This window comes from Chiloscyllium punctatum, chromosome 32, assembly GCF_047496795.1.
Source record: "Chiloscyllium punctatum isolate Juve2018m chromosome 32, sChiPun1.3, whole genome shotgun sequence".
NCBI lineage: Eukaryota > Metazoa > Chordata > Chondrichthyes > Orectolobiformes > Hemiscylliidae > Chiloscyllium > Chiloscyllium punctatum.
In genome coordinates, this window is record NC_092770.1 from 2,459,709 (window position 1) to 2,471,769 (window position 12,061).

The window sequence follows — 12,061 nt, forward strand, 5'->3', positions numbered from 1 at the left end:
CACCCTTTTCTAAGGTCAGTTGACTGTTTGTGCAGTGAAGCCATGGCCTGGGAATACTGATGTTGGCACCAGTGTCCAGGTTTGCTGGATAGCAGCACTGAAGGTGAAACAATCAATGTTTTGGAACATTAACTCCCACTTTTCCCTCATCTCCCCCATCAGAACCTTTAGGGAGGCATCAAGAAAACAAAGTAAGGCTTGCTGTCTCACAGAATCCCATTTTCAGATCAGATATTAAACAAAGTGCCAGTCTATTGACTCAGGTGAATGTATTTCAAAAGAAAGCAAAGCAGCTATCCTTGATGTCCTGACCAATTTTATCCCTTAATTAACATTACAAAAATAAATTATCTGGATCACTATCATGTTTCTCTTGTGGGAGCTTATTGTACAATAATTGGCTGCCATTACATTTCTGCATTACAACAGTTGTAAAGGCTACAGATATTTTATTGGGAAACATAAACCAGAAAATTGAAGTTTTAAAATTTTTTTTCTTATAACTTGAAGAAAATGTGGAACCATGCAGTGTTCTTTTGCTGGTTCAGGAATTGATACTTTTGTCCTGTAAGCAAGTGTTCTTGGAAGAAAAAATATCCAACTGCCCAGCAACAGGGTTGCAATTGGCTCATTTGTCAGAGCACTGAGTGGAGATAACACAACTAGGGCTCAAGCTTTTACGTCTGTCAGCAAGCTAAATGTCTCCCTTTTTTTCTCATCAGAAAATAAATAACACTCAAAATCTTCACAACAAGCAAGAAAACCTCTAAATCAAGCCAGGTCCGAGGTGCAATTGACCAACTAACAAATAATGGATCACCACAGTCAACAATAATGTGATATCATTGTCAGAAAACAGAGGAGAAAGTCACCCCATTCTACCCATTTTTGATTGGACCCTAATCCACAAATTTTTTGCCTTTTTGCTTATATTTTTCACCCATGATATTCATGAAAAGAAAGGCTGTCTCATTTATCTTTACCTGTCCTATATGAAAATTAATATTTTGTGTTTGGATTTAAACTGGCATAGTCTCCAAATTAATAATTACTATTCTGTTTTGCCACATTTTAGAGGATATGTTTGCTATAAGAAATAAGTGTTTGATCTTATTATTTATTGATAAATCCTAGTATAATTTTCTTTTATCTTTGATAGTAGTCACTGTCATGCATTAACTATCCTAGAGATTAAATCGATTACATTGCACATTTGAGATGAATCATGGAATACTGGAGCTTGATTTCCAGTGCACTATTCCACCAGAGTCATGACACAGTGATTACACTTCTTCCACTGTAACACGTAATGAGGATATGAGCAAGTCTAGTTAATTCAACTTCACACACATTTAAAGGGCAACTTTATGCAAAACTTTATATCTGCTGCCATCTCGAGTTTCACCTTTAATCCATCTCTGAGGTTTTGCATTTCTGATGTTAAACATCACTTGGAAGAAGCACTATCAGTAACAAGACACAGAATGTAACGTGGGAGGAGGACTTTATTGTCTAGGGATTTTTAAGAGTGGCTTGGTAGCACCATTACTATCAGAGCTGGTAGAATCGTAAAGAACATAACTGTGGGTCTCTGTCCACAGCAGTGGTGAGGGAATCAACACGTGGGAAAGATCTATTTGATTTCATTATCAGCAATTTATCTGTAGCAGATATGTCCATCCATGACAGTACTGGAATAACCACTGAATAGTCCTGGTGGAAACAAACCCCACCTTCAAATTGAAGATCCCCTCCATCATGCTGCATTGTACTACCCCTGTACCATATGAAACAGGCTTCAGACATAGCTAACAACACAGAACTGGGCATCCATAAAATATTGTGGGCAATCAGCAGCAGCAAAATTGCATTCAATCACAATTTTAATGTCATATTCCAACCCTAACATTGACACCAAGCCTGAAGATCAACATTGGTTCAATGAAGAGTGCAAAAAGGAATGCCAGCAACAGCACCAGGTAAACCAGATATCACTCTATGCTTCAACACACACAATGCACATGTGAAGCAGAAGAAGCAGCATGCAATAGATAAGGCAAAGCAATTCCACACCAACTGAGCAAATCTAGGCTCTGCAGTGCTATTACATCCAATCATAAATAATAGTGAACAATTCAACAACTAACTGGAACTGGAGGTTCCACAGGTATCCTAAAACTCGACTTTGGGGCCAACAAATCACATCAGTATAAAAGATAAGGTTGAATAATTTGCATCCATCTTCAGTCAGAAATGTCCATTTGATGATTCATTTTGGCCTCTTCCAGAGATCCCTGGCATTACACATGTGTAATTCAACTCATTTGATTTACTTCATTTCATGTGAAGAAATGGCTAGATATTAGATATATCAAAGGCAATGGTCCTGAAAATATTCCAGTAATAGTACTGAAGACTTGTTTGAAGAACTAGCCACACCCCCAACCAAGCTTTTCCAGTACATCTCTAGCATTGGCACAAATCCAACAAGGTGGAGCCTCTTCCTGATTTGTCGAAGAAGCAGGATAAATCAACCTGACAACAAATTACAGCCTATCGGTTTACTCTCAATCACCAACAAAATGATGTAAGGGGCCATCATTAGTGTTACTAAATGGCACTTGCAAAGTAATAACGTGCTCACTGCCTTTTAGTTTGGGTTTAGCCAAGGTTATTGACCTCATTATAGCCTTGGTCCAAACATGGACAAAAGAGTTAAACCTCAGAAGTGATCAAAGAGTGACTGCCCTTAATATCAAGACCAAATTTGACTACATGTTGTATCAAGAACTCTTAGCAAAATCACAGTCAATGGGAATCAGATGAAAATCTCTCCACTGGTTGTGTTTATTGGAGGTCAATCATCTCAGCTACAGAACATCTCTGCAGGAGATGCTAAACCAACCATCTTTAGCTGCTTCCTCAATGACCTTCCTTCAATCATATGGTCAGAAGTACTGATTGCAAAATATTAAGCACCATTCATCACTCCTCAGATTCTGAAGCAGTCCATGTCCATGTGCAGCAAGACCTGGACAACATCTTGATAAGTGCCACATAGGTGCCAGGAAATGGCAATCATAAACAAGACAGAATCTAACCATCACCCCTTAAAGATCAATGGAATTACTGTGTATTAATTGCTACTGTTACCAACCTGGGGGTTAACATTGAACTGAAATTGAACTAGACCAGACATATAAATACTGTGACTATAAGAGCAGGTTGGAAGCTAGGATTTCCGTGCTGAATAACTCACCTCCTTTCTCCCCAGTGCTTATCCACCATCCACAAGGAACAAGTCAGGAGTGTAATGGAATACTCCTCTCTTGCCTGGATGAGTGCAGCTCCTAAAACACTCAAGAGATTTGACAGGTAACCTATCTTTATATTGAAGATAACATCCATTGTGTTGTGTAGCAGTATCATTATCAAATGGGATAGAATTCAAACAGATCTAGCTCTGGACTGGGGATCATGGGATGATATGGACCATTGGCAGAAACAGAATTGTACTCCAACATAATCTCGAATCTTATTTCCCATCATATCCCCACTCTACCATTACCATTAAGGTAGTGGACCAGCCTTAATTCAATGAGGAGTGGAAGAAAGCATAGCAGGGGTATCACTTGGCATAGCTAACAAAGAAGTGTCAACTTTATGAAGCTATAAACAGGACTGATTATATAGCAAATAGCATAAGGAGCACAGAGAGATAGAGTTAAGCGATACCATAACCAGTGGATTAGATCTAAACTCTGCAGTCATGATACACCTAGCTGTGGGTGGTGGTGGACATCTAAACAACTAACTAAACGAGGACGTTCCATGAATATTCCTATCTTCAATGATGGGAGCCCAACACATCAATGCAAAAAATCAGACAGAAGCCTTTGCAACTATCTTCAGTCAGCAATAGTGAATGGATGATCCATCTCAGCCTCCTCCAGAGGTGCCCAGCATCTCAAATGCTAGTTTTCAGTGAATTTGATTCACTCCATTTGAAATCAAGAAAAGACTGAAAGCACCATATCTGCCCTAACAACATTTCAGCAATTGTACTGAAGAAGTGGGTTCCAGAACATGCCGCGTCCCTAGCCAACCTGTTACAGTACAACCACAACACTGACAGCTACAGTGCAGAAAATTGTCCGGTTATGTCCAGTACACTAAAAGCAGGACAAATCCAACCCAGCCAATTACCATCTCAACACTCTACTTTGATCATCCGTAAAGTGATGGAAGATGTCATCAACAGTACTATTGAGCAGCAACTGCTTAGCAATAGGCTGCTCAGTGACATTCAGTTTTGGTTCAGTCAGGGCTATTCAACTCCTGACTGCATTACAACTTTGGTTCAAACATAGACAAAGAAGCCAAATTCAAGAGGTGAGGTGAGAGTGCCAGCCTTTGACACCAAGACTGCATTTGACCAGGTTTGGCATTAAGAAGTCCTAGCAAAACTGGAATCAATAGGATTCAGGGGAAAACTTTCCACTGGTTAGAGTCATAGTGGCTGAAAGGAAGATAGTTTTTGGAGGTCAGTGACCTCAGCTCCGGAAAACTCTGCAGGAGTTCTGCAGGATAGTGTGCTAAACCCAACAAGTTTCTGTTGATTCATCAGCAATCTTCCTTTCATCATAAAGGTCAGAAATGGGGATGTTTATTGATAATTGTTGTGTTCAGCACCATTTTGTGACTTCTCAGATACTGAAACTGTCCATGTTCAAATGCAGCAAAAATTGTTCAAAATCCAGTTTAAAATGAAAAGGTGCAAGTTGGTCAACTCCAATTCACTCATCATGCTGATTTGGAAATATATCACCACTCGTTCATTGTTGGTGGATCAAAATCTCAGAACCCCCTCCCTAATGGCTTTATGATGCACTTACAAACATTGGACTGCAGCAGTTCAAGAAGAGGAAGCACCAGTGTTGGAATGAGGTGGACAAAATTAAAAATCACTAAAAACCAGGTTATAGTCCAACAGGTTTATTTGGAAGCACTAGCTTTCGGAGCTCTGTTCCTTCATCAGGTGGTTATGATGAAGGAGTGGCGCTCTGAAAGCTAGTGCTTCCAAATAAACCTGTTGGACTATAAGCTGGTGTTGTGTGATTTTTAACGCGGTTCAAGACGACAGCTCACCATCACCTTCACAAGAGTAAGTAGGGATAAGCAATAAATGCTGGCCCAAACAGTCACTTAGATCCTGCAAATGATTTTTTTTTAAATCCAGGATAAAATAGTGATAATGCTCACATCTCAAGAATGAATACAAAAAATGATATACAAGCAAAGCTACTAGTCAGAGGTTTCACTTGCTATTTCTGAGATTATAATGATTAGAAGTTATTTTGTTTATATAACTAGAGTTATAACTTCAGTCATTTCAGTTCCAGTGACCCTTCTTCAGAACTCCAAAGAATAGTTAGCACAGCAGATCAGGCAGCATCCAAGGAGCAGGAGAATCAACATTTCAGGCATAAGTCCTTCATCAGGAGCTGTTCCTGATGAAGGGCTTATGCCCAAAACGTCGATTCTCCTGCTCCTTGGATCCTGCCTGACCTGCTGTGCTTTCCCAGCAACAATCTCTCGACTCTGATCTCCAACATCTACAGTCCTCACTTTCTCCAAAGAATGGTTACCCAACCCAAAAGGTTAACTCTGCTTTCTTTCCACAGAGTTTAGATCAGAGTGGTGCTGGAAAAGCACAGCAGGTCAGGTAGTATCTGAGGAGCAGAAAAATCGACGCTTCAGGCAAAAGCCCTCCATCAGGAATAGAGGCAGGGAGCCTCCAAGGTGGAGAGATAAATGGGGGGTTGCTGGGGAGAAGGTAGCAAAGAGTACAATAGGTGAATGGGGGTGGGGATGGAGATGACAGATCAGAGGGGAGGGTGGAGCAGGTAGGTGAGAAGGGAGATTGGCAGGTAGGACAGGTCATGAGGACAGTGCAGATCTTTCTTTCCACAGATGCGACTAAATCTGCTGAGTTTCTCCAGCAATTTCTGTTTTGTTTCAGATTATCAACATCCACATTTCCTTGGTTATTTTTGTCCTATTATTGCTTTTAGATCAACACCCAATGTTGTATGTATTTGTCCTCCCTGAACCTTTTAATCATGAAGGCATTCAGTCATCATAATCTATTCCACTCACTGAATACACATCTGTTGGGGAAAAGTTAGATTTCAGGGGTTTTTGACATCACATCAAGGCAGCCAGTACCCCTTAATGTTGAGGAACTTCCTGTTTGCAGAAGACAGAGCTGACATAAGGAGAGGAATTGCTGAAACAAATGGGGCTGTTACACTATTTCATGGATGCTGGATTAAAAGCACAGCCTGTGGAAACAAGGGGAATCGCATATTCATCCATAATGACAGAAAGCCTTTGCAAGTATCAACTCTAATTGACAATGGAAGGAGGCCACAGATTATCTAAATATTAGGCTCTTTACACACAGGACATGATTGAAATTGTGCAAAAGGTTCACTGACCTCAATGGATAAGTAAAGCTAACAATGCTACTCTCAGGATCTGCTCACACTTCCCTCCCGACAGATTCATGGATGTTGGGGCTCACACTACTCATTGAATTACTGTTCTTTGATTCCCTTCAACGTCCTACAACACTTTGTTACGTATCTCCTTACACTTGCAGACTCACTATCCTTTCAATCCTAATCCACACATAACTCACATCCCATATCTCCCTATATCTCACACAAATCTCACTAGCATACTCTTTTAATGCACATGAAGGCTATGTGTAACTCCAAACAACAGGGGACACCAAAGGGGAAAGAGTTAACTTTGCCACTTACTCCCCTTCTCAAAGCAAGTGTACAGGCTAACATTCTCCCACCCCTATTTACCTTTCCAGACTTGTCACTATTTGAGCGTTAGAATGCCGTACCTCCTGTGAGGGTGACGTTATGGAGCATGCAACAGACAACCACACATCTGGATACATATTTATGGCTACACTTCCAAATCTTTCTGGCAATGAAAAAGTTGCTTGAGTCTGCCTTTTTTATGGTAGCATAGCTCTTATAATACTACACCTATGCACAAGTAGATCACGGGAGTCACAAGTCAAATCTCAAGACAAGCATCCTTGTCACCTAATAGGCAATGTGTTGCTTGTTGACCCTTTTGAAATAAAGGCAACAGAGGACAGGGCAGGCTTAATGAATTGTGACTATTGCCAGGATATGGAGCATAAGACCTTTATGATGTGCTGCCTCTGTTCATAAATCAGCAGTGAATATGGAGCAATGTACTTAAAAATTGCATGGCAGTGATTGGTAAAATGCAAAGCAAAATGGGTGCAACCTATGGGACATTGAGTCCTAAGAAAAATTATCAAGTGGACAAACTCTAGTGTAATTTCTCATCCTGTTTTATGTATCGATAGAGACAAAGAATTAGATCTTTAATAACAAGTAGAGATCTTTGCTAACTTTCTTGCCACATTAGAAGATGCCATCAATATCACCCAGAGCATCGTAGTGCAAAAACTAAGGGGCATCATGGACTTACAGCCACAGGAAATGCACCAAATGTCTAGTGTTTTTTTTCTATAAATTAATCAATAACCATTTATTTGCATCCTATTTTAATCTCCAGATGCCTCTGCAATAGTTTTATTTTGTAGCTTCACAACATTTCAAGGGAATGTTGAATTAGAAATTCAGGTTGGCAGATGTCCTAAAGCTGGAGTATTAAACACAGGCCAGCAGAGCTGTCTGAGTTCTGCATGTGCAGAAAATGGGCCATGTTATTTTTGAAGTATGTTATGTTAAACCACCTCGCTGTTGTTGAACTTAAAAGACCATGGAGAATTCTGTTGAAAGTTTCAATTACAATTAGGCATTAGTGCACACATTTTGCTGCACACAACTCCAGAAATTACAGTTGTAGTCAAGTAACAATGAGCATTAAAACAAATGATGTTGGACACAACATAACTAAAGAGCAATTGCACAAAATGTCAGGATAAGAAAAATCTTATTTTTAGCACTTGGCTTTGCAAACATATTGACAAGTTAATATACAATATTCTAAAATGATATTAGGAGGGATCAACTTCCTAACAGAGGTTGCATTACTGGAGAGTTTAGTTAATTTCAGTTAATATTAGTTAATAATGAACATCTACTGATAAACAGAGCTGATTTATCTTCAGTAAAACTTTGCAAATGCTTAAACTGCATTTAAACAGTTTTAAAGGCATAATTATTTTGGATGCTTTTTCCTGCATTATGACAGTGACTACACTAAATACCAAAATTACTTTGATGATTGTAGACCATTTTGGGATATCCTAAGATTAGAAAGATTGTTAATTAAGTGCAAATCTCTTTGTCGTGAATAATTGTAAATTTAAAATTAAAATAAAATGGAAACCTAAAACTAAAATAATGCAAGCATAAGCTGTAGATAGTATCCTGCACTTTTATTCAGGAATCTATGTCTATATATATCTCTTACCCAAAGGTTTCATTTTCTCACTCTTGCCAATAAAACGTGTAAAATAAATCAATCTGGTGAAGATCAAAAATTCTAAACGGGTTATCCTATTTACTCGAGTATTGCTTTGAACGTAGTGATATGTAGTTGGTAGAAAAATGAGTTCATCATTAAACTGAAACAACCGGATTTTACTTCATGCACGGATAATAATGGCACTAATATGTGTTTCTTGTCAGTATTAACATTTGTTTGAAAAACTGCAACTGTTGAAATTTCAACATTCACGCTCTGGTATGTAATAACCTCTTGCTATTGCACTTTACCACTAACCCACAAGAGGCATTGCAAAATGAGCAACTACAACGCTGTTCTCTGTCACACATCACACAGCATTTTGTGCAAGACCAGCAAAAAGATAAAATGCTGAGATTCACTGGAAATCCAAGCTCATCTGAAACTCCATGTCATCTTCAATTCAGAAGTTAATTATAATTCTTTCTCTGATAACATCATACGCAACATTCACATGATAGGCAGTTGCTAAAAATAACAAATTATCTCTAGATTTTATTAGTTAGCAGAGATTGGTTTACTATGACTTTTAAAAATACAAACTATCTCTTTAAACAATACTTACCTGCCCATACCAGCTGTATTCCAACATCACTGAATAAAGGGAATCTTGACTGAGATAAGTTGTTGAACTTCTGCAATCCAACTTGCAGAGAGCCTCAAAATCACTGTTAAGTGACTGTGTTACCTTTCAAACATAGCGCTCAGTCCTGTACCTACTATTCAGCTACAAATACAGCCACAATCAGAGCTTTGTTGAAGTGTTGGAATCTTAGTACTTAAACCTGTTGATAATGAACCTGAACCCATTATTTTGAGTCAATGAATTGAAAGAAATAGGGCAAAGAATGAAAGCCACAGGGCCAATTACTAACATTCTTTGATGTATTACTTGCTAGGACTCACCAAATCACTGTGTGTCTTTGTCCTGATCCCCTCTGTTATTCATTAATTATCCTGTAAGGGTTAAGAGTTCGAACAGCTAATTGCATGGACACTCGTACTTGGTAGTAGGGATTCTTCTAAGACTGACACTTTCCCCAACTGTGCCCAGCCACCTTGTGCTATGCCAATTAATCCAATTCTTGGTGTTTTTTGTACACCATCCCAGGTTCTTTTAATCTCTGTTCTAAAATATCCTCCAGGTCTCCAACTGCAATGTCGAGAGCAGGGATTTTGAGGAATTGCCTGGGTCTATTTTATAATGGAATTCTTCCTCACCAATGGAGGCCATCAGCCACTGGCCCTGGATTGCTCATCCTCTGCACAATGTTTTAAATTAAGGCTACCACTGTTCAGATTTCTCCTTGATCATGCATTTGCTACAATCATTGTCAACATTCACTAACAATGGATTGAACTGTGCAGAACCCAATGCTCCTCAACCACATACTAACCTGTTCAAGTCTAAGTGATTTTTAATCTTATTCTTTTTCTGAAATGCTGTTATTCAAAAATATGTTACCAATCCAATATAAAACATGAATATTGTTCAAGTACTTAACTGTAAACCTAGATCATCAAGTAGATTTATAATTAGCATGTTTAATCTACATTAAAAAATGTAATCATTACAAAACAGAAATGTTCACTGTATTTTATGAAGGGTTGTTTATTTACCTCTATGAGGCAAATTTGGTAAACACGAGTTGTATAACTTTGTGTTTTGAAGTTTCATTCAGTTTAATCAATATGTTCAAAATTATAAAAAGATTAAGTCGGGTAAATAAAGATTTTTTTTCCTCTGGTAGAGGAATCTAGAATGAGAGGGCATTATCTTGAAATTAGCACAAAGCTGTTTGGGTTAATTGAAATGTTCAATACCGAGATTCTTTGTTTACCTTTGTTAAGTATATAGGGGGATATGGAAAAATCTGGGTAAATAGAATTGAGATAATCACTCCGGTCCTAACTGAACAGCAGAGCCAACTTAAGGGGTTGAATGGCCTACTTCTGCTCTTGTGTTGCTATGGGTTTTTTTATTGATTGTACACTGCCTTTAGTTACCCTAGTTAGACAATTTTACTTACTAAATAAATTCCAGAACTGCTAAGAGGAACTATATGGTAATGATGTCAGGAAGGATCGCATTCAAATCTAAGCACACTCGTCTTAATAAAATGCTTTGACAATTTGTCTTTTTCTATCGTTGAATGTTTGTTTCCTAAGGGTTATGTAAATCAAGTAATACATTATTATTTCCACCATATTGCTTAAATTATTGCTCAAACTTCATTTAAAAATCCACAAATTGATTTAAACAGCAGTATAAACTCAATTACTTTTCATTTTTAATCTGATCTAAAATATTTTCTATTTATAAAGAATTTATTTCTTATTTAAAAATACTTCTATCTCATTTTAATGAATTGCTCAGGAAGAGACTTTTTCAAACCTTCATTCACAAACAATTTTGTTGGTTAACATTGGAATCCTTATTGGATCACAAAATTAGTAGGAGGTTTGAGTTTGTACCATATTTTGCAAGTCCAGAAGAAGTCCTTGGGTTACATTTCCTCACTTACACAGAATAACTAGAACTGTGTGACACTGATTGAAAGAGGAACTATCTAGCCCTTGCTATTATTGCAACTCTGCAGTTCAATCTTGAAAAAGTGCTGGTGAAACTATAAAATATATTTCTGATAAAAGACAATGTCCTGACATACCAAACCGAGTGAGCTCATTTGTCCCACATATCTCCCACAAATTGGCACCTGACAAAATTAATTCGTAGTGACAGACTTCACTTCAGATAGACAGGTATTTTGCAATGAAATGGAAGAGTTATTACATAGGTTTTCTGACACAGCAACAGGCCATTCGGGTTGATATCTCCATGCTGGCGTTTGTGCTTCACACAAGTTTCCTCAATGTCATCAAACTGAAAAAAGTATATCCTTTTATTCCGTTCTCCAATGTATTTATCTAGCTTCCCTTTAATTGCATCTGTGTTATTTGACTGACTGCTTTTATGGTAGCAAGTTCCATATTCTTAAGATCAAACATTTCTATAATATGGGTGAGGAAAAATAGGCTCAATCATTGGGGCCTGACCCATCATCTTTTCTCATGTTGACTTCCATTCTCTCTATCCTTCTCCTCACTCTCATAATATACAAAAATTCTTTCTTCTGTGCCAACTAAGTTGAGCATCAGCATTTCCAGCCTAACAAACCATGAATAGATTATTGTGGTTGAGTTTCATATAAATTAACTGCATTCTAAATACATTGAATAATAGGTGATGCAGATAATCTTTTCCACTAATCTCACTGTAGTCAGCAAGAATAAAGCATTCTAGCTCGTCTAAGGGTAAAGACTGGTTAGATAACAGGGAGGAATCGGGGAGAGAAGAAATGATAAAGCTAGCCCCAAAATGCAATTGTAGGCTTTGGAATAGACTTGTAAGTGATAACTTTTCTTTGGTGTTCACAGTATATTTGCTTTCTAACAAATCATCTAGATGTACTGTATGTTACACAATCACAAGTAAAGAAAATTCTCGAAG

At 38.0% G+C, this 12,061-nt stretch overlaps 1 protein-coding gene across 1 annotated transcript in view; it reads right to left on the reverse strand.

Moving 5' to 3' along the window:
- Nucleotides 1-9,229, reverse strand: part of tfec (transcription factor EC) — an 84,483-nt gene extending 75,254 nt beyond the window's left edge. Inside the window, exon 1 of the mRNA XM_072551484.1 lies at nt 9,116-9,229. Within this exon, the coding sequence (XP_072407585.1) occupies nt 9,116-9,142 (27 nt within the window). The 5' untranslated portion in view covers nt 9,143-9,229. The remainder of the gene's footprint in view (nt 1-9,115) is intronic.
- Between the last annotated feature and the right edge of the window lie 2,832 nt (nt 9,230-12,061).